General features: G+C 50.4%; 8 protein-coding genes across 8 annotated transcripts; 4 read left to right on the forward strand and 4 right to left on the reverse strand.

The window, feature by feature from the left end:
- The first annotated feature begins 1623 nt into the window (after nt 1-1623).
- Nucleotides 1624-2995, forward strand: M406DRAFT_324809 (uncharacterized protein). Its single transcript, XM_040919914.1, has 4 exons — nt 1624-1675; nt 1768-2094; nt 2166-2264; nt 2392-2995. Exons 1-4 carry the CDS (start codon nt 1634-1636, stop codon nt 2767-2769), a joined length of 846 nt encoding a protein of 281 aa, XP_040771375.1. The 5' UTR covers nt 1624-1633; the 3' UTR covers nt 2770-2995.
- Nucleotides 2996-3566: 571 nt separating this feature from the next.
- Nucleotides 3567-5458, forward strand: M406DRAFT_96246 (family 1 glycosyltransferase). Its single transcript, XM_040926324.1, has 4 exons — nt 3567-3858; nt 3901-4262; nt 4387-5034; nt 5133-5458. Exons 1-4 carry the CDS (start codon nt 3667-3669, stop codon nt 5401-5403), a joined length of 1473 nt encoding a protein of 490 aa, XP_040771376.1. The 5' UTR covers nt 3567-3666; the 3' UTR covers nt 5404-5458.
- A 1785-nt stretch (nt 5459-7243) lies between these two features.
- M406DRAFT_343506 (uncharacterized protein) lies at nt 7244-8931 on the forward strand (the record flags this gene model as incomplete). The annotated part of the gene is made up of 3 exons (XM_040921875.1): nt 7244-7396; nt 7481-7889; nt 8048-8931. 3 exons carry the CDS (start codon nt 7244-7246, stop codon nt 8929-8931), a joined length of 1446 nt encoding a protein of 481 aa, XP_040771377.1.
- A 263-nt stretch (nt 8932-9194) lies between these two features.
- M406DRAFT_335066 (uncharacterized protein) lies at nt 9195-10051 on the reverse strand (the record flags this gene model as incomplete). The annotated part of the gene is made up of 4 exons (XM_040920994.1): nt 9195-9289; nt 9349-9418; nt 9726-9747; nt 9891-10051. 4 exons carry the CDS (start codon nt 10049-10051, stop codon nt 9195-9197), a joined length of 348 nt encoding a protein of 115 aa, XP_040771378.1.
- Nucleotides 10052-11714: 1663 nt separating this feature from the next.
- M406DRAFT_269357 (tannase and feruloyl esterase) lies at nt 11715-13526 on the forward strand (the record flags this gene model as incomplete). The annotated part of the gene is made up of 1 exon (XM_040918001.1): nt 11715-13526. The coding sequence occupies one exon, from the start codon at nt 11715-11717 to the stop codon at nt 13524-13526; it is 1812 nt and encodes a 603-aa protein (XP_040771379.1).
- A 997-nt stretch (nt 13527-14523) lies between these two features.
- On the reverse strand, nt 14524-16387 carry M406DRAFT_268978 (putative cytochrome P450; the record flags this gene model as incomplete). The annotated part of the gene is made up of 3 exons (XM_040917976.1): nt 14524-15709; nt 15779-15914; nt 15997-16387. The coding sequence occupies 3 exons, from the start codon at nt 16385-16387 to the stop codon at nt 14524-14526; spliced, it is 1713 nt and encodes a 570-aa protein (XP_040771380.1).
- A 354-nt stretch (nt 16388-16741) lies between these two features.
- On the reverse strand, nt 16742-18162 carry M406DRAFT_358627 (NAD(P)-binding protein). The gene is made up of 3 exons (XM_040923952.1): nt 17678-18162; nt 17404-17604; nt 16742-17334 (listed from the first exon to the last, which is right to left on the reverse strand). The coding sequence occupies exons 1-3, from the start codon at nt 18139-18141 to the stop codon at nt 16938-16940; spliced, it is 1062 nt and encodes a 353-aa protein (XP_040771381.1). The 5' UTR covers nt 18142-18162; the 3' UTR covers nt 16742-16937.
- A 1007-nt stretch (nt 18163-19169) lies between these two features.
- M406DRAFT_269416 (FAD-binding domain-containing protein) lies at nt 19170-20731 on the reverse strand (the record flags this gene model as incomplete). Its single annotated transcript, XM_040918005.1, has 3 exons — nt 19170-19647; nt 19767-20528; nt 20559-20731. Coding segments are annotated over 3 exons (1413 nt in total), but the record flags the coding sequence as incomplete, so codon positions are not given.
- Nucleotides 20732-21162: the final 431 nt, after the last annotated feature.

Consider the following 21162-nt stretch of genomic DNA (forward strand, 5'->3'; position numbering starts at 1 on the left):
GAGAGGGAAAAAAAAAAAGGTTCACAAGAAAAGCCACCAAAAAATCAACCTCGCTCTACCTCGGAGTCCACCGGCATCTTGCCACTTTCTCATGCTCGCCCTGAGAGGAAACAATCTACAAGACGCCAAGGGTTACCACGTTGTTGATGGGATGTCGCGCTTGTGGGTGAGTTGCATGCAGCGCAGCAACTTTTTTCCCCTTCAGTATCGGTGATTGCAAGGATGATACGCCGTCAAACCCAACCTCGCCCCTCTATACAAGGCAAACAAGCTTTCTGCACAATGAGTACTCTAAAACTAAATTGGGCGTGCGCAACGTGCAGCGTGGGGCTTCCGGTGGATCCTCCTGAGACAACAGCCCATACTTACTGCTCACAGGCCGCCCGCCGTTGTATTTATCCCGGCTGCTGATAGCAGCGAGCCTCGATGAGCCTAGCAGATTGTGATTTACCCTATGGGGCCATTCCTTTGAAAGTCTTTCAAAAGTGACAGCCCAGCCCTTCCCTGTCCCGCCCCGAGACACCAAAAAAAAAAAACCAAGAAAAAAAAAAGAAAAAAAAACCCCCCGAATGTTTCTCGTAGAAATTGCAAGCGTAATAAATTGCTGACAACCGCTGGTTCCAAAAACAGTGATTATAACGATCGGAAGCGCCAACGGATGCAGCGCGGCCGTCTCCTTTGAGTCCCACAGTCGCCAAAGATAACCACCCATTCCCAATAGAGAAGGTTTATCGAAGACACACTATAGGCCAGGGGAACAAGGTCGCATTAGCCCCGGTCCGGCCATGGGTTGTACTGAGGTCAATTTTCATCAAAAAGGTACCCGCTTGCATGTGATTGCGGAGTGAAGCATCATCAGAACTGGATCGCAGCGACGTTGTTTCCATCATACCTGCTCGATTGGATGCGCCGGATGCGCCCCCTTGTCAAGCCACCGTCCCGGACCACGGTAGCGGCAAGTTTCTCCGCTTGCGGTGGTTGGCCTCTGCTCGATACCGTAGCACTTTGGAACTGCAGACATCGGGTCATCGGCATGCGATTCGGACGAGCCGCAGCAGCCATAAGGCAGCCAAAATCGCTTTGCCTTCCGTATGCGAGCGGAACCAGGCTGACGACGAAACCATTTATGGTAATGACGTGCTGGGCCAACATCCGGGGCAAAGGAAGACCTGATATTACAGATCAACTAGTCTGGCCCTTTGAAGATATGCAACGGGTTTGCATCATCCTATCACGTTGCACCATGAGGTAATAATCCGTGCCCTCCATACCGACGATCACCTGCCCCTACCCTGGCCAACCTGCCAGTGGGCTGCTGGTCACGGTCGTTTTGTGATAGACAGGGTAATTAAAAAAATTAAAAAAATAAAAAGAAAAGAAGAGAAAGAAAAAGAAAGAGTTTCACACCAAAGGCCGGTGTCCGTCGGAGGGCGAGAACACAACTTAAACAAGCCAAGGGCGTTTATCTTTGCACGGGGATACGAGACGCAACGATCCAATCAAATACGCATCCCCACCTGTCAAAACCATCACCACCACATTTTGTCCCTTGGGTCCCAGATTTTTCCTGTCACAACTACTGGGAATACACTGGACAGAATCAAGAACCTCTTGCCATCATTCATTCGTCAATATGAAATTTCTGTGTCTTCCCGGAGCGTATGGAAGCGCCAAGGTATGTGGTTCACCAGCAAACCTCAGGAAAAAGAGTGGGCACACACGATATGAATGATGGCACTAACATATCACGCTTCGTGATTCCGTCAGAACTTTCAAGTTCAACTGGGTCCTTTCGTCACAGCATCAGAGGAGAGAGGAAATACGAAATTCACCTGGACTCAGGGAACTCGCAAGGTCGAGCCTCCTCCTGGATTTGAAGACTACTTTGGTGCTGGGCCGCTGTGGCGATTCGTCGACTATGACGGGAGCAGTACTTTCGACATGCTGGATGAGATTCGAGATTTTCCTGAGGGCTCCAACGCCGAGGAGAGGATGCGGCTCCTGATGGGCGATGAGCCAGCTTACGCGACGTCCAGCGTTCAGGAGGCAATCCGCAGGCTGCTCGACATGATCGATGCCGATCCTGAGATCGAGGTATGTACTTACCCTGACCCTCTTTTCTTCTTGGCTTGCAATTCACAATCTTGCTCACCAACACTTCTCAGGGCATTCTGGGCTACTCCGAGGGCGCAACGACAGCTGCTACCCTCCTTCTGGAGGAGCGCAGGCTGTTGCAAGAAGGCGGCAGACTGCCAAGAATCAAGGTAAGCCGTTGTCGCAATCAATCAGCTGCTTTTTTTTTTTTTTTTTTTTTTTTTTTCAGCTCCCCCCCGCCTAGCCAAGCCGAGCTGTATATTGCATTTTATTGTGGCTGACGGAGAAATAATACAGCGTGCCATTTTCTTTGCCGGATGGCCGCCACTGTCCATGGCGGGGGGCAAAATACACGTCTTGCTCGCTGACCAAAGCCACGACATCATTGACATCCCCACGCTCCACATTATCGGTTGCAACGACCCGTATATTGCGGGGGCCGTGGCGTTGTACAACATGTGCGATCAGGAGACCGCCGAGATGTTTGACCACGGAAAGGGCCATACTGTGCCAAGAGATTCCATGACCATCCGTGAGCTCTGTGATGCCATCGAGCGGCTGATTGCCCGGCCGGAGAAGGCAGGTGATCCTCGCAGTGAGCTGGAAGACCTCAAGATACTCAAGCCTGTCCATGACCCGGTAGCGGGAGCCATCTCCGCTCTTACAGGTGCTTAGTAACCCTGGCAAGTTAAAACCGAGAAGAACTAGTAAGAAATGATTGGCTGGTGGAGGAGCTTGGACTTTTCTCTTTGTTACAATGTAGGCTTTCAGTTCTTATTGGATGCAGTAGGAGTAGTTACTTAGTATGTACGACCTTTTGAAGCCAGCGTGGACTCTGCGTAATTTAAGGAGAAGAAACTATTTTTTCTTTTTTCCGATGTCACAATAATAAGAAAGTTTGATACTATTTCTGGTTGACACTAAAGCGCTTATTGAGGACATTGAATTTCTTACATGAGGCACCGGACCAGATTCCATGGCTGATTGATTCGTCGCAAAGAAGTGCAATAATTACGGGCGCCACTATTGAAATGGATGTTGTATTATTGCTAAGCCATATGGGATACATTTTTGCGATGACTTGGTAAAGTTTTGCCCTAGCTTCGTTTGAGCCCCGTTAAGGCATAGGCGACCAAATATCCATGGCTGCAGTATGTCGTCCAACCGGGGCTTGCAGAAACCTGGGAATGATCATTCTTTGGGTCAGTCTAACCGTCCCTGTAGGTGTGGGTTTTCTATAAGCGGTAGTCTCACGACTCCCGCCAGGGGCGCAATGGATGATCAGTCAGGATTAGGTACTCGAATCGGGCTTCATGGCCGATGGCCGTGTTCCCCCTTCCTTTTCCTTCTATTTGGGCCCCTCCTTCACCGCTGGTACTGGAGCGAGACTCTAAGTAGGATCTTAATTTCTGGGTTGATTCATGTTCTCTGCTGTCTGTTTTTTTCTATCTTGGGTTTATTGGTTTTTTTTTGGGGGGGTTTTTTTTTTGTTTTTTTTTGTGCCAGAAGAACTGCGATACCAGGATTTGCCATCTTTCTTCACGATAACTGCTACTTACTCAGTACACCATCATGACGGAGAAACGTCGTTCGCTGTTGTTCTTCACCAACAGTGAATGGGGCCAGGCCAATGTTATCTTGGCAACCATTCACGAATTCCTCATTCTCGACGAGTTCGACATTCATCTGGCTTCCTATTCGGCATTGGAGCCCAGACTCCATGATCTTCTGGAAACACATGCCGCTTCATATCCACGGCCCTTGGTGATTTCCAACGGCCAGGATGGAAAGAAAGCCCCGGCAGAGAGACCCAGCATCACATTCCACACCATCCCAGGACTTTCGGTCGCACAATTATGCCATCGCGATGGCGTTGCCAATTCTCTACCGCACAAGCCAGGGCTGAAGGGCGGGGTGGCCTCGTATGCTCGTCTCGAGGACTTTTTCTTTCGGCATACGGTAGATGAATACATGGAGCAGCAGCGATATTCCAAACAAGTCATCACTCAGACACAACCAGTCTTGATCCTCGCTGAACAGGGCTTCTCTCCTGGTCTGGATGCATGCATGGAGCTGAATCAGCCCTTCACAGTCTTGTCTCCGAACTCTTTCAAAGATTTTGAGCAGCGATTTCAGCCTTTGCTAAGAATCTTGTGGAAGTACCCTGCGTGAGTTTGATTATCCCCCTGACCCACTGGCCGCGCCGTCATTGGAAGCTGGCAACGATTGTGTATCAAATCTTTGAGACCTCATGACCTCGCTGACTTGGGAGAGTTTAATAATCCATTGCAGTCTCGCGTCTGCGTTCCCGTTTCCGGTACCCTTGGGGATGGTTCCAGCAAACGTCTATCTATGGGTTCGAATGATGACGACCATTGCGGTCTCTGCATCCACCCGAGGTTCGCGTCTTCACACACTCAACAAAGGAAGACACGCCAACGGACTGGAAGGACCGCCACCAGTGATGAGTGCCCTGAAGAAGGCGTCGCACATACTCTGCCCCTCTCTGCCAGAGCTCGACTTTCCCATGCTCGTGCGCCCAACGACCATTGGCTGTGGACCCATAGTTCTGCCTGCACGACCCGTCAGTGAGGTCGACCCGGAATTAGATACCTGGCTGGGCCGCAGTTGCATGAAAACGGTACTGGTTAATCTGGGGACGCATTACAGCACGGACTCAGCCCTTGCCCTGGAGGTGGCCCGAGCTCTCAAAAGTGCACTGGACACGTTTCCCCATGTGCAGATCCTCTGGAAAATGATCCCACAGGGCGAGGGACAGCAGGAGAACATTCACACGGTCTTTGGCGACGATCTACTGCGCAATTCCAGGATCCGCATCGAGAAATGGCTGAAGCCTGATCCTGTCGCCCTTCTTGAGACGGGAAAAGTCATTGCTCAAGTTCATCATGGCGGGGCCAACACGTACTTTGAGTGCTGTCGGTGAGTGTTTGCATTGTGCGACGTACACCTTTTGACCAATCACTTGCGACATGCCATGGGTGGAAAGCTAACACTAAGAACTTGTCCCCATTCACCAGATTCGGTGTCCCTCAAGTCATTTTAGGGGCCTGGTGGGATACCTACGAGTATGCCGCGAGAGTCGAGTATCTCGGCATTGGCGTGTTTGCCAACAAAAAGGCTGCCCCCCGCGCCAAGACTGCAGAGCTTCAGAAGGCTCTGCTTCGCGCTGTAAGTGATGATAACATGCGCGCCAAGGCCAATGATTTGGCGGCAGTTTGCAAACGGTATGGAGAGGGCAGAGTTCGGGCTCGGGATCGTATTCGTGAGTTTATTGGTCATGTAGTCTAGTTCATATTTATGTTGATGTTCATCTCACTGTTCAATTCATTCTTTACAAGATGACAATCTGATAAGTCTTTGACGTTATCTCTACAATCCATGGGAATGATTATAGTTTTTGTAGGGATGCCTGGTCACAATCACGTCACAAGACTAGGGCGGAACCTGGGGACTTCATATCTTGATTTACTGAGGTTATCGACAGCTTGCCTCCCAAAGCATTACTATCTGCCGAGGACTCACCTGATAGACTGGTGATCACAATCTCGTAACAAGACTCTCAGACTAATTCCTCATGGCCTCCTGACGCGTACAGCCATGCCATCCTTGCTCCTTATCCATGTTTGCCTCCCAGTGCATGGGTGGAAGTGGTAATGTTACACGGCACAGATACACTTTCAGGTTGGGACCCCATCATGCCCGCAGGATACCCTAAGCTGAACAAACGTGCATATCGAGGTAGGCTGATCTGCAGCTGCCAGGGCGCTCGGGTTACATTATTCAAAAGACAAGCTTCTGAACCCCGATATGCTAGTAGCCATTAGGAAGGTAATGCGGGGGGGGGGGGGGGGCGCCTATTATGCCCCTAGCAGTATGCACATTCCCGACCTCGTTTCCAGCACCGCACAAATGATTCACACGTGGGGAGAAAAATTGTAGACATAATTACGAGACGTGATTAGGTCTTGGTGGTGCGATTTCTTCTTTGGGTGGCGTAACTAATGCAAAATTACCCTGCACCGTTACGATTGCCACCTCTTGCTGCATGATCTCGGTATCACAACCAAGTCTCGTGTTCCGATGGTACTACAAGGACCCATGCAATGCTCCCTTAAACGGTACTATGGCAGATATGTGCACGGGGCCTAGGCTTCAGTACTCACACCGAGGCAAACAAGAATGGTGGCATGTGGTAGAGCTATGCTGTAAGAATACCTGGAAACTGTACCAATCAAGTCTGAACTTGACCCACGGGGATCGACCACATGCCGGCGTTGGGAAGTGTAATTAATTGTTGTGCATATTCACACCATGAACGCATCGGCCGCCGCCGCCGCCGCCTTGTCTGGCTGTATCGTAGGTGAGTTGAAATAAGACGAGTTCTTGTTGATGCTTTGTATAGTTTGTTTGTTCTATCTAAATGAACGCCAGAAGCAGCTATCTACATCTTCATTGCTGACATGAAACCTCCCGAAGAGAACAAGACGTGCCGAGCTAGTGACATCAAGTTCAAATCAATAACTCGGAAGTCATTATAACAATTGCTACTTAAATTGCCTGATCGAAGACCCTTCCCTTTCCTCCGTATGCGAGCAGTACCTAAAGCAGTAATTAGTCCTAAGTACTTACTTGAGTACTTAGTTGGTTACTTAAGTACTTAGATTCGTGCCGCGGCTGTTCCTGGATAACCCTTACCCGCTCTAGCTCGGCAGGCCAGCCACTAGTGGATAGATTATTACAGTAACCCGCCGCCTTATTTTTTGTCGAAGCTCCGGTAACAGTGGCTACTAAAACCGATGCAGCACATGTCGATGTCCAGCCGGGAAAATAGCCAAGTTGCAACCTCATCCCTGTTGGTGTATATCAGGAAGCTATAGGTGTATCAACTTCCATATGTGACATCTTAACATCTTTACCATTTTAAGTTTTCTTCCTGTATCTCCGACGGTTGTTGTTTGGCTCCTGAAACTCCCCGTGCAATAGTGGTCGAAGGCGGCACAGAGTGCATGACAGCTCAACTATGGATCTGCTGCGTACTTTTCTAGGTTGGACCCAGAGCCCTAGGCACGCCCACCATGATTCAACCGAGCGCCGAACAGAAGGCGACGTGCTGGTGTACCCCGTTCACATGCTCGACGACACGGAGGGGACTCGAAACTACATGGTAGCCCAGACCATGAGATTCAACGACGTGCTTGACGCAGAGAAGCTCCACGTGTCTTTGTCCAAGCTGTTGGAAATTGGGGACTGGCGAAAGCTTGGGGGACGACTAAGATTCAAGGTATGCGACTGGCTCAAGACGTACTACTACGTACCATCACCAACCTCGGCTCAAGAACATCAGCTAATCTCCATTTCAATCAAGGACGACGGGAGGCTCGAGATTCACGTTCCCAAGCAGTTCACTTCGGAGCGCCCGGCCCTTCTTTTCTCACACGACGCGTCATGGTCTCAGATCAGCATCGATGATCATCCTCTGGGTCGGGATCTCCCCAGGCCGACCCAAGAACCGTCCATCCAGCGTGGCGCGGATGATTTTCGTGACTTTGCGGCCAGAGCAGACATGCCCATGACCATAGAGGAGATGATCCATCGAGATTTACCTCAGATATCTCTGCATGTCACTTCGTTCCAAGACGCAACACTCGTTGGGTTAGTATGGCCTCACACCTTGATGGATGCATTTGGGATCAAGGCGCTATGGCAGTCCTGGTCTCTCGTGCTGTCCGGCAAGGACCAAGAGATTCCACCTGTGCTTGGTGCACATAAGGACGGTAAGTCGGTTTCTACGCGGTCCTACCCCCCCCCCCCCTTTTTTTTTTTCTACTAAGGATACGTGCCCTTTGGGGAATGCATGGAGAAAGTGGAGTATATAATTGAGAAATAGGTGCAGACGTGAGACAAAAAGGCAACGGCTAATGGGTGTATTTAGTGCTCTATGAAGTTGCAGTAGGCAACGAGGAGAGCCACTTGGTGGAACAAGAAGAGTCCTGGTTTGAAAAGAACCGCCTCAAGGGCCGGGGGCTCGTCATGTTTGTCCTGCGATATGTATGGGCAGCTGTCAGGGATCATGGTGTAGAAAAGCGGACGATATACCTCCCCAGGTCGACACTTGTTCAGCTTCAGGACAAAGCAAAGGTGGAGGCTGCAGAGGTTGTCCTCAGTCAGGGCCAAAAGAGTGGCTTCATTAGCAACGGCGATGTGCTTATGGCCTGGGCCGCGCGACTGGTCGCCCTGGCAGAGGCACGTCCCAAGCCAGTCACCATCATGGCAGCTGTTAATGCCCGGCTCCGTCTGGCATCTATACTCGAGAAGCCACCTGGAAGTCAAGGTGTGTATATGCAGAACATGGTCTTGGCCTGTTTCGCATCTCTCGTCGCAGGGCTCTCACAGGGCTCTCTTGGGCCGATTGCTTTGGAATGTCGGCGACATGTTGCGCAGCAAACTACAGAACGCCAGATGATAGGCTTGTTGCGCCTGTTCGGCAAGTTGAGAGATAATGGCAAGGAAGCAAAAATGCCGTATTGTGGAGAGTCGGACGCACTGCTCATTCTCTGGAACGACTTGACCAAGGTTGATCTCGTCAACGCAGCAGACTTTAGCCCTGCTGTGTTGCATCAGGGAGCCAAGGAGGAGTCAAGAATCAATCCATTGGGGACGATGGTTTACCATCACCTCCAACGGCTCAAGCCAAACAAATGGATGGGGAACACCTTCACTGTTCTGGGCAACGATCCTGAAGGAGGTTGCTGGATCATGGGAATACTGGCTCCACGAGTATGGACTGCATTTCAGAAGGAGTTGAGTCAGATGTAAGGTCGGATATAAATTCAATGCTACCAGGTCTGGTGCAAAATTTGGATCGTCTATAGACACCCCTGAGTCTCCTTCATCCTGGCGAGAGCTTCCCATTTTGTAAGCAGATAAAATCGATATCAGCGTTGAAAGCCCATCTGGGCGGCAGAACATTCCTTGATTTTTCCGGCCTCAAGCTAGCCACTGGGGTTTGTCCGCATAAAATGAGTCTAGTCTCTGCTTTAATCAATGGCCTGTCGAGTTCTGGTTCTACCAAAGGCATCTTATGCTTCTAACGCGTAGTCCACCTCAAATCGGACCATAATTCCGCCCAAAAGTGCGGCGAAGATCATGAAATCCTCGAAAGCCTGGTATACACCTGCACCCTGCTACGGCGTGGTAGCATGGTCTGGGTTACTAGCTAGGGGATATACTTACGGCATAAGTTGCAGTAGACTTGTATTATAACTGCAAAAACGCTGTAGGCGCAGCTTGGTCGCGATATGCGCTATAAGATTATGTGAGTATCAGCCAGGAGAAACATTTTCGGGTTGAGAAGAGGGGCGAGGAGAATTTCATCTTCATCATGCCTTCAGCTATGGGGCCATCAAGTCAGCTGCTCAATATTCCTTCTAGAGACTCATAGATCAGAGGTGGTTCATAAACATTCAGGGATTACTTCTTGATGGTTAATACTATGCATTAGTTGTTTGTTCTCTTATCAAGGGCCTCGTATATAACGTAAGCTCTATCCCGAGCTATATTACATATAATCAATCCTATTCATTGTACGGAAAACCTAGTATATCTCTTACCTTCTTATCTAGAACAATAGTCCTGCAATACAGCAATTAGTACAGCATAGTCAATAGCATACTACAAAACATAAGTTCTCACAGTGCCAGTCATAACGTCCGTACCGACTACAGCATCGAAGCTCTCGTCTTGCCGCATTCCCAAAAGCCACGTCCACAACCTACCTTTGCATAGGAGTAATCCTGCTCAGCTCTCTGCCTTCTTGGAACCGATTCTCAGGATGAGATGTATGTAGTTCCTGGTGAAGCAATGCGTCGTGTACAACTATCGAGCGAGTCTCGCGCCCCATACTGAAAACGGTAGCACCGGCGATCTCTGAAGACATAACTGATTCATCACTCCGGCAACAGTATGTACCCACTTGTTCTTGCTATATACTAAATATCAACAGAATGTTTAGATACTAAGTGTGAGGTATCGGTATCTCTGTTGAATACGCTATTTCCCAGCATACACTGGCGCATTGTCTCGGGATTCTGCCTGGTTGGCAAAGGTGTCTTCTATAGCTTCTGGCAGCACAAATGATCTCAGCGTCGAAGGTCACGAAGATCACTTTGGTCGCAAGATTTGTTGGGGATTCTGACGTGAATAATGAATCTATCAGGTTCAATTGCTTACGGCGTTATGCTACCGCTTGCCTTGGACTGCATCAGCATTCTGCGTTTCCACTTGCTCATCTTTCTCGACAACAAAGATATCGAAGATTCACTATTTCCTCCGTTGGGTCCATCGTCGTTCTTTCTCTCTGGTGAGCGAACTGGTTACTGTACAGCTCCTTCACGGGCCGAAGTCATGTCTCAGCCGCCTGGCAGTCGGGCCCTGCTACCGGAAAAATTGCCCAGAATCCAAGGTCCAAGGCGTCTGGTTTCGTTATGGATGCCATTGTCTTTGTCTTTCCTATGCCATTGGTTACCTTGTGCTTCTTTCCCTGGACACCTTGAAACTGAGGGGAAAGGCACAGAAAAGCTAATGAACACAATCAACAAGAACTGGTGTCTGAAAATATCGAGACATGGGTACATTCGGCGAGCAAAAATAGCGACCAGCACTCTCTCGTAACAGACTCATATAACTTGGGTGACCTCAGGGCGCAGCAGGTCTAAAGGCATGAACGCGTAATGAAGGGGAACCCCCGAAGGAGGGGCCGTTCCCGACATCTGGCTGAGGACATCGATGTTGAATGAAGATTCTTGACCCCGTAACAGCCAGAAAGATGAACAACTGATAGAGTTGATGAGCTTCGGTTAGTATCCTCTGGCGGTGTGTGAGATACTACGGTTCTCGAAACTAGTACGAGGGAGTGTGTGGCGATGAAATCGACAATGACAATGGAACATTCCGTAAATAACTCTTGAATTGGCTGGCTTCTACACGTGGGCCTCGTAATTAGTGGGCCGCCAAGGCGTCTGGGTATGCGATTTAAGTCGAATCAGCCGCAAAATAATATCGACAGCGCTACGTATTTCTGAATGCCGAGCTGTGGTCATGAACAAAGTTGTAAATTATGCATGACGCTAATGCTGTTCATCGCCTTCACACAAACGCTGCATGAAACTTTTGACCGGAGCGCAGCAACGTTCGAGTGAAAGTACGTAATAATGGATGTGTTCTGCGCTCTATATGCGTACTAGGAGTACGCATCCGGTCAAGCGGCGGAAGTGTTCTTTTACTTACTCGGAGATAGGCTTTGGCTGATACATAGGCTCGAGTTTTTGTATAGTAGGTGACGAACTATCAATCTCGCGTAACCCACTGTCATTCTTTTTCAAACACGGGATGTGGGGTTGTTAACGTATGCAGCACTATGAGGATAAACTTGTACAATGAAAAAGCATTTATAAAAACAGCACGCCTTTTCATTCTTCCTAGCACTGGTGGTCAAATATTTTGCTATTGGCATCCGAGTCACTCTTTTGTTGTGCTTACGTTCCTTCTGTTACTTACTGTCTGTCACTCTTTCATTTGCGTGCCAATCATCGGACAATACGATGGGTGGCTCGACACAAAGGCTGCTCGGCCTGTTGGCCTCAGCCTCTATTAGCTTGAGCACAGCTTCGGCAGCATCCCTTAGCAGTGTCTGCACGACGGATTACATCTCGTCAGCTCTGCCTTCAACCGATTCCGACATTCCCGAAGGTATCACGTTCGACTCGACGTCAGTGACCGCCAGCGTTTATACCAACTACAGCGTGACCGATGCAACGTTCTGGCCTGACTCCATTGTGGAGTTTTGCGAGGTGTCTTTTGCATACAGTCACCAGAACCTCGACGACCAGCTCGTGGTTACTTACTACATGCCGAGCCCTGATGCATTCGAGAATCGGTTCCTGGCTACTGGTGGCGCAGCCTATACCATCAACAACGGATCTGGCGGGGCTGACATGACCGGAGGTGTCTCTCTTGGTGCTGTGTCAGGTTACACCGATGGAGGTATGCCATACTACGGCGGCACCAACTTCGACGATGTTTTCCTTCTGGGCAACGGCACTGTCAATTGGCCCATGGTGTACAATTGGGGCTACCGAGCCATTGCCGAAATGACCCAGATTGGCAAGGTCTTTACCAGCAACTTTTATGGCACTACAACGACCAATTCCTCAACTGCTAGCAGCAAGCTGTATACCTACTATACAGGCTGCTCGGAAGGTGGCAGGGAAGGAATGAGCCAGGTCCAACGTGCCCCCGAGTTGTACGATGGCATTATTGCTGGTGCGCCAGCAATGCGTTACGGACACCAGCAGATGAATCATCTCGTCGCCCCCGTCCAGGTCGAGACCATCGGCTACTATCCTTCGACCTGCGAGTTCGATACCATCGTGAATGCGACCATGGCTGCTTGTGACGCTTTGGACGGCAAGGCGGATGGCGTCATCGCACGCAGCGATCTCTGCAGCCTTGAGTTCAACATCTCCAGCCTAATTGGTACACCCTACTCGTGTGCCGCCGGGTCTTCGACAAGCCTGGGTTTGGGCTACGGAAAGAGGAATGCCAAGAGACAATCCACCTCCGCGACTCCAGCGGTCAACGGAACCTTCTCGACAGAAAGCATCCTCGTTGCGCAGACCCTGCTGGCCGGCCTGAAGGACTCCGAGGGTCGCCAGGTCTACCTTCCCTTCCAGCCAGCTGCTGGCTTTGGTGACCCAACCATCTATGATAGCGACACTGACAGCTGGACAATCACCAACCCCGACTCCAACGGCGAGTGGGTCACCAAGTTTCTTGACTGGCAGGACATTGACTCTCTGGACCTGACCAACGTAACATACGACAACTTGAGAGACTGGATGATCAAGGGCATGGAGCTTTACACCGACTCCCTCCAGACCACCCTGCCCGACCTCACTCCCTTTTACAAAAAGGGTGGCCGCCTGCTTCACTACCATGGCGAGGCCGACACCAGCATTCCCCCAACTTCTTCAATCCGCTACCACGAGTCAGTGCGCAGCATCATGTACCCAGACATGTCGTTCGAGGACGGCAATGCGGCGCTGAACGAGTGGTACCGGTTCTACCTGGTTCCGGGCGCAGCCCATTGCGCCACCAACGATCTGCAGCCCAATGCCCCGTTCCCTCAACATAACTTTGCCGTCATGATTGACTGGGTCGAGAATGGTGTTGAGCCGACCACCCTCAACGCTACTGTCATCGACGGCGACCTGGCGGGTGAGACAGGCCAGATCTGTGCGTGGCCCGCGCGCCCTTACTGGACGGACAACAGCACCATGCAGTGCCAGTCCAACCAGTCTTCCATCAGCACTCTGTTGTACGACCTGGACGCGTTCAAGATGCCTATCTACTAAGCGGATGTCGATTTGTAAGAGTTGACCACTGGTAGACCAGAGAAACGGGACTCGGGCGGATGTTATGGCAGTTTGCCAGCTTCTTTGTACCTATCTATAAACAAAATTATGGATATATAGTATATAAAGACTTGTGTCATTCTGAGAAGTATATATAGAAAGCTTTTAGGGGGAAATTCCAGTACACTAGCACATACCGAGACCTCAAAGTCATCGATAGCACAGGGCCAGTCACAAATTTTGGTCAACACGGGATGATCTTGGAATCATACATCTGTTCTCTCGTATCTCCAAAGGCTGCATCTATTTGGCGGGCAAGGACAAGGTCGAGGTTGGCCAGCTGCAGGGAGAGATAAATTTGGTGGTGAAACACAAGATGAGCTTGCTAGCTAAGTAGAAAACTTTTAAAATGGAGGGAGAGTAGGTTTGGTGAGAGTCTGATTGTCAAGGAGGTGAACAGCGGAAGTATCTACGGATACGGTTGGTTTATGAAGTTCTGGAGGTAGCCTGGGCCGGAAATGTTGATAGGAACTTACATCTATCTTCAGCAACGAAGGTTGAGCAGGCTACCAAGGACAGAAGCAAAAATGCCGATAAGGCTGAGGAATTAGACGCGACCAGTCTTGGTACTTACTGTGCTGGATACTCCAGAGGGAATATGCTGTATTCCCACGAATTGCATTTTACATGTATGCTCTGTAAGAATTCTGAGAAACTACCAATATCTATACAGATATACTGATCAGCCTAGCCGTACATTGTACCACGCTACGCGCGTATGCACTTGCAGCCAGATAGAGCACAGTTCGAGCATACACATCAGCTCTCAATAATCATGCACGTTTCATTTAGCAAATATATATTGGTAGCAGATAGGCTTAGTCCTCTTTTGCTAATCAATACTTTTCGTTATTTGAGTAGTTGTAATACTTTACTAGAAGGTAGGCTGATGATATAATTATCCGTGAAGGAATTTGAATAATAACCCCTGAATCATTCACAATCTCGTACACCCCAATTTAATCTCTTTCGAGTTATTCATCTTTAGCAAAAGCTGGTAGTTCACGTTGTTAACGCAATCCCGAGCTCTTTTTCTCGCCTGTTCCGAAGTCTCATGCATGTCGGTCTTTGGGTATAGTCGATGAGCCTGGAATATACACGCCAGTGCAGCAACTGCTTCAACTCGAGAGAACTTCTGGCCAGCACAGCCCTGTAGACCTTCAGACCATGGAAAATATGATCCTTTTCGGGGAACAAACAGCTCCTCACGAGCATTGGCCTCGGTCCCAGCCCCTGGAAGGGCTACAAGCCAGCGCGATGGTTGCCAAGTGAAAGGATCCTCCCAATACCTCGGGTCCGTCTGCACAGCAAGAGGTAACGGAATAGTTTCCATACCAGGAGGAATGGCAAGCACACGGTCGCCCACACGTAGATGCTGTACCTTTTCCGCCGCAATCTTGGGCAAGCCTGTGATTGGTCCGTAGAGCCGGAGCGTCTCGAGAAACACGGCCTCGCACCGCTTCAGTTTCGGGAATAAGTCGTAAGTCCAGTCCGTGGCGGGCTTTCCATGGGTAACGGCCATGATCTCTTCGCGGAGCCACTGCTGAATGTCTGGATGTGCGGCTAGAAGGAGCACACTGAAGGCTAGCGTGTTGGCTGTTGTGTCGTAACCTGCGAAGTTGATGACAAACATGTTACCGAGGATTTCGTCCATCGAGAGAGCCGCCTTTCTGGACTTTTTGGTGGTACGGTCGCCAACATTTGCCCTCGTCTCAATATCGTCTTCATCGTCAAGCGTGCGCACCAGATGTGTGATGAAGCCGCCTGATCCCGGATCCCCTCGATCGATAGCTGCTGTCTCTTTTTCAATACTCTTGATCATGTACTCTTTGAGAGACACAGCTGCTCGACCAATCTTGGCAAGGCTCTTGGGCATCATAGGTTTGATCAAGATACGATAAGGAATGAGCATCAGGAGGATACTGTGCTTGTGCACGAGGAACAAAGCGTCCCGGTAGCTTTCAATACCAGAATTGGCAGGGTGTGTTTCGGTGGAGCTTCTGAAGTCGTAGGATTCTCCGAAGGCTGTTGAAGCGAGCACGTTAAGAGAGAGTGTCTGCAGATCTTCCTCCATAGACGTGATGCCGGCCACGGAGCTGGAAGCCCAGTGGCCAAGCAAAGCACTTGAGCCCACCGTAGTTAGCCCAAAATCTAGACAAGAATCTCAAACAATGAGAAGGGGAAATACATACTGTGCTTGACGAAGTGCTTCGCCCCATACAAATTCCATTAGGGGTTCATTGAATGGCGCTGCTACAGCTCTGCGATGACGAGGCCAATCCTGCATTTTGACTGTGAAAACGGAAGGCCCGTAGACGGATAACATCTCTGCCATCATATGAGTATCAGAGGAATCGATGACTTTGCAACCAAACCGGAAGAGAGAATGTGTGTGTGTGTGTGTGCTTACGGTACATCTCTACAGGGCGAACAAAACCTCGCCATCTTGAGAAGATGCTCTCAATAGCATCCGGATCTGCAACGTATAAATGGATCCCGCCGGGTGAGACGGTTGCCCAGACTGATCCGAAGCGTGCTGCGGGACTGCTCTTTTCGAGAAAGTGCCAGTTCCGGTGAGAAAACCGCACGAAGTCGGGGTAGAAGTCCCAAGAGACTGGCACACTGGCCAACACCTTCCATAGCAGAGGTTGGACCGTAACCCAAGCGTAGTTGTTTACATCAAACGGGATACGAATAATGTGTACGTTCAGAGCTCGAGCTTTACGCACATTAGACTCTAGACTCATCCAGCTCCAGATAAAGTAGGCAAATGTCAAGCCCAGGAGCAGTGAAGCAAGCATCTCGCCAAGCACATTGACAAAGGGTTTCCAAATGTGAGTTGGTGAAAAGTGGGGAAAGGGACGTATGGCTAAAAACATGGACTGGGGATCTAGCTGCAGGTGATACATTCTGATCAGTTGTTGCCTGGGGGGGATTAAATGGTCCAGAGAAACTATCGGTGTATCGGATTTACTATAAACCCGCTATCCTGCTTGGGTACCTAGGAAATGGAGCCAGGGGCAATTTCTTAGGCGTCTCACTCACTTTACGGGTCATACATGCACTCGGAAAAGATTGGCTGCAGGATGAGCGAGTTTGTAGAGAGAATCTTGAGCGCCCTCCTTACGGTCACGCAACAACCAAACGGCCAGAATGATAGTAGATCTGTCTTCCAAAGAGGTCTATAATACCATGGTAATTCCAAGTTTACGAGCATTCAGGTATTCAAGGATTACAGTATATGGAATACAACAGTACTTGATGGACGGAGGTGTATCCCAAACCGTCCTGTCCTCCCACCCTCCATTCATAAGCTTCGCTCGGCGAGAGCCGAGACGGCAACAGCACCCATCACGCCCAGTCGACCAGGCAAGTTTCTTCCTGCTTCAGCTCAGTGTATTGTACAGCGGCTCTCCATACACTGGCCCTCTTCTCGGCATCCTTGGCCTCGACACTCACATCCTTGGGTTCGGACCCGTTCATATAGAGACCTTTGGGACGATCGCCAAAAGGCGGGCGAGTCTCCACAGCAGCTGCGAGAACGTCACTGGCCGACTTGGCTGTCGAGCGCAGCGTGCCATTGGGCGAGAGTATGGCAGCGATGTACATGACGAGGGTAAAAAGGAATGTCTTCAGCCAGCCGAGACCGCCCATGTTGAGTTTCGTGGGCATCAATCCAGGATCAACACCGAGAACTGAGATGCCGCTTAACTCAGGATCTGAATTGAGGCGACGTTGCAGCTCGATACTGAGGGTAACAGAAACCGATCAGTCTTGCTTGCCCAGACAGAAAACTCAGAGGACAAGTACCACTCACATGATCATTACTATGCACAGCTTCGAGGCTCCATATCTCCGGATTCCACCGAGGTTGAGTCGATCTTTGGATGGATCCTCAGATGGGCTCCATGCGCCCGTTGCAATCGACTTGACAGTCTCGCTGCTTGTGTCGGCCAAGATCTTCTTCCATTTTTCGTTTTCGAATGCACCACTAACTTTATTGGTATCGTCAAGGGGGCTTTTTTTTTTGGTGCCATGGCCCGTCAGCCCAACGTTTCGACAAAGAGTCAAGATCAACATCGCACACTCACTCGTGAACCCAACTTCCCAAGACGACCACCCTGCCCGATTGCCGATCCATACTTTTCAACAATAACAGGACTAACAACCAATGCCCTAGATAGTTGATTGCGAAAGCAAGATCCAGGCCGCTTCCAGTCTGCGTTTGGCCTTGCTGGTCACGGTGCGCTGCGTTCAGGATCAAGGCCCGGATCCGCGGGATTTCGCCAGCGGCAACTTTGGCATTGATGGTTGCGGCGGTCTCGCGTACGCTCGACAGGTTCGAAAGGTCAAGCGAAACAACATCAGCCGAGTGAGAACTGCTGGCAGCGCGCAGGGTCGACCGGAGCGAAGTCGCCGTGCTTGGGTCTCGAACTGTATACAGTCCATGGTGTTGAGCTGACAGCTTCGCGTTTCCGACAATGGCCTTGACAATCGCGGTGCCGAGACCGCCATTTGCACCTGTCAAGAGGATTGTGTGGGAGGGCGCTGCCATCGTGCTCCTTTTGGCCTAGAGTGGGGTGTTGGGAGCTGAGTTGAAAGGAGTTGCAGAGAATTGCCAGCCCATGCGCTGGCAGAGAAAAACCCTGGATCTTTGGGCCATTAGGCTTGAAGGCCCAGACATGTTTCACTCAAAGCGTTTTGATTTGCAGCAACAAAGAAGCCAGTAAGCACGAAGGCCTATGCCCAGACTTTTAGTTTGGTTACCGGGAATCAAAGACCCTCTGTTGAGAGCCTGACTACGGAAGGTCAGAGTAAAAATGGCTTTATCGCTTCGGGACGGTCGGTTCTGCTCATGGAGCAGGATTCGTGCATGATGACTGCAGCGGTTGGTCACCCACAACTTATCTTCAAATTACTTGATAAATTCCACACCAGTGTCACCCATTTCGACGCGCTTGTATCGGATCCAATCTTTGTATTCCGACCGTTAAACGTCAGGGCCCTTACTCCACAGTGCTAAGGAGTTAAGATGCTGGCACGGTCCGTCTTACGTCTGGCCTATCCCACGTGGGGCACTGGGGATAAGGATCAAAACCCCTGTTAGTTTATAATACAACATGGGGGCTAGAAACCATCTCTGTATGACTCTCCTCGTGTCTCGTGTGTGACATACCGCTGATACCCAAATGCTCTTTACCAAGGGATCCCGACATTGTGCATCCAATCCTGGCATGAAGATAATGCAAGTTAATCCTACACGGCTCTTATGGCTTTGTCCCAAGTCTAATTACTTCTGGATAGGATTTGAATCCTTCCTGGCTATGATGCAATGGCAGTCTTCTCTTCTCGCTCTTTGCTTCCCAACTCGGACTTTTCCCAGCATGTGACCCTCGATTACTGTTACACGACATCACCTCGCTTGAGATTTGCCCGCTTGCGAAACTTCTAGCGCATGGTAATCATACTATACAGCGCGGTAAACCTCCTCTGACCACCGTTTTTGACTCATCACACCCCCCCCCCCCCTCTTCCCTGTTTTTTTTCTCCTTCCTGTTTCCTTCTTTTTCTACTTCTCTGTCTTCAAGACGGAATCTTGAAACCACCTGGGACGAGATGCGTGAATACTTCCTTAGGGTCCACCCTGGCACGCAGCTCCTGTAATTGCTGCACACTCGTATTTCCGTAGCTAGCAATCGGGTTTTGCCATGGGGCCGCGTAGTTGAGATAGATAAAGGCATCGTACACGCCCAGGGTGCGCGCAGCGTCTTCCAGAGTGTTCAGAAGCGAGGCAGACGCGGCGTACACGCGCTCGTTGTCGGCTTCATCAGTCCATCCATGGGACAGGAGGCACACGACGAAAGTACCGGTACGATCGGCAAGGCCCAGTGCATTTTTGGTAGCATCACGCTGATAGATTGCAGGGGGGAGCGGCTCGAATGAGAGCGTCCATGTCATACCGTTGATACCCTTGACCTCGGCTAGACTGCTGTTAAAGGCGTCAAATGCGGCGCGGAGCATTTCGGTAGTTGGCCGGAAGGTCGTTGTAGCAAACAATCGTCTGGTTCAGGATCAGTAGACGGACAGATGATGGTGCATGATGACTGCCAGTAAGATTGTAGGAGGATGAGGAGGGTGGCGAGGTTTGAGTTCACGAGGAGGACAGGGCTTTCTGCTTACTGGGCTACTCCTGGCGGCAAATAAGCAGCCTGCTGTTGGGAGAGCGTTGACATATTGACGATGGCAGTTGTGCTAACAAGCGACGGTTGATCGAGAAAGCCTTGATACAACGACGGGGCTCCATCGCCCGACGGCTTTGTGTAGACAAGATCGTTGGTGACGACCGTCAGGTTGCTGGACTGGGAGTATCCCAATCCGGTAATGAATGAAGCATTCTCATCGTAAGTTTCGGCGGCCGAAAGGTTGACATAGGTCTCGATCTGCGCGTCAATGGTCGAGAGGGGACTGTAGACTGTACCGGCCCACACCAGGCCTTGGTCTTGCTCGAAGGCCTTCAGTACGATCCTGGTAACAACACCGAAATTATTGCTTCCGCCACGAAGTCCATAGAAGAGGTCCGTGTTGCTCTCTTCATTGGCCTCCACGATAGATCCATTGGCGAGGACAAGCTCAAAGGAAGAAGCTGTGGTGCATGTCCAGCCGTAGCGAGGCCCAAAATAAGACAGGCCACCTCCCAGCGTCAAGCCTCCCACGCCGACGCCGGATACTCGGCCGCCAGCCACACTAAGCCCCAAGGGGTCGAGCTTTGCGTAGACGGCATCCCAAGTTGCCCCCACGCCGACAGATACGGTCGAATTCTCGGCTGCAGCATTGACTTCGATAGAGTCAAGGCTTGACAGGTCGACGGTGATGCCACCCGGCTCATTCGATGCGCCAGGGAACCACATGTGGCCCCCTGATCGGATGGCAAACTGGCATGAGCTGTTGCTGCTGTCTTGGTCTGAGACAGACGCATTACTGTTAGTGCTCGTAAGCGACCCAATAAGTGCCGACACATCAGCAGTCGTCTGTGGCGTAACAAAGCATAGCGGATGGACGGCGGCTGCCTGCAAGGAAAAATACGACGACAGAGTCGCATTGTACGCAGAGCTTCCTGGGAGTGCGACCTTGTCCGCCCCTAACAAGGCAACCAATGCCTCACACTGGCACGTTGAACGAGGTCAGCCTGCCATGTTATCTTGGCCAAGTCCGAGTAAGGCTTGTGTTACAGTAAGATACAAGGAAATTATGAAGTCTCTTACACATACACGACGTAAACTGGTACTGTCTGTCATCTTTGTGGGGTTCGCAAATGCAGTGATGGCCTTGGCTCTGAATCACAAGGTCGTTAAAAAAAAAAAAACCTTGGGTGGTACTTGGTGCGGGGTGCCAACCTGGTGCGGCAAGGGACACATGGTGCGGTTTCGTTGGAGAGGAAAAAAAGGGGTGGGACTTTATAAATCTGAAGAAGGGCCTTGGATGATTGCATACGTTGGCATGTAGTACCACACAACATGCCAATGGACACGCGACTTACCCTCGTAATACCTACGGAAGGAAGCCGAGATCACTCCAG

Source organism: Cryphonectria parasitica, assembly GCF_011745365.1.
Source record: "Cryphonectria parasitica EP155 unplaced genomic scaffold M406scaffold_10, whole genome shotgun sequence".
Lineage (NCBI taxonomy): Eukaryota > Fungi > Ascomycota > Sordariomycetes > Diaporthales > Cryphonectriaceae > Cryphonectria > Cryphonectria parasitica.

Bases quoted from the DNA above. Each gene is read 5' to 3' on its own strand.
- M406DRAFT_324809 (XM_040919914.1), top strand. From the start codon at position 1,634: ATGAAATTTCTGTGTCTTCCCGGAGCGTATGGAAGCGCCAAG. The intron at 1,676-1,767 runs GTATGTGGTTCA...TGATTCCGTCAG, and splicing joins GAGCGTATGGAAGCGCCAAG to AACTTTCAAGTTCAACTGGG. The intron at 2,265-2,391 runs GTAAGCCGTTGT...GAAATAATACAG, and splicing joins GCAGACTGCCAAGAATCAAG to CGTGCCATTTTCTTTGCCGG.
- M406DRAFT_96246 (XM_040926324.1), top strand. From the start codon at position 3,667: ATGACGGAGAAACGTCGTTCGCTGTTGTTCTTCACCAACAGTGAATGG. The intron at 3,859-3,900 runs GTGATTTCCAAC...GCCCCGGCAGAG, and splicing joins CTTCATATCCACGGCCCTTG to AGACCCAGCATCACATTCCA. The intron at 4,263-4,386 runs GTGAGTTTGATT...AATCCATTGCAG, and splicing joins ATCTTGTGGAAGTACCCTGC to TCTCGCGTCTGCGTTCCCGT.
- M406DRAFT_358627 (XM_040923952.1), bottom strand. From the start codon at position 18,141: ATGGCAGCGCCCTCCCACACAATCCTCTTGACAGGTGCAAATGGCGGT. The intron at 17,605-17,677 runs GTGAGTGTGCGA...CAAAAAAAAAAG, and splicing joins TTGGGAAGTTGGGTTCACGA to CCCCCTTGACGATACCAATA. The intron at 17,335-17,403 runs GTGAGTGGTACT...TGTTACCCTCAG, and splicing joins CTGTGCATAGTAATGATCAT to TATCGAGCTGCAACGTCGCC.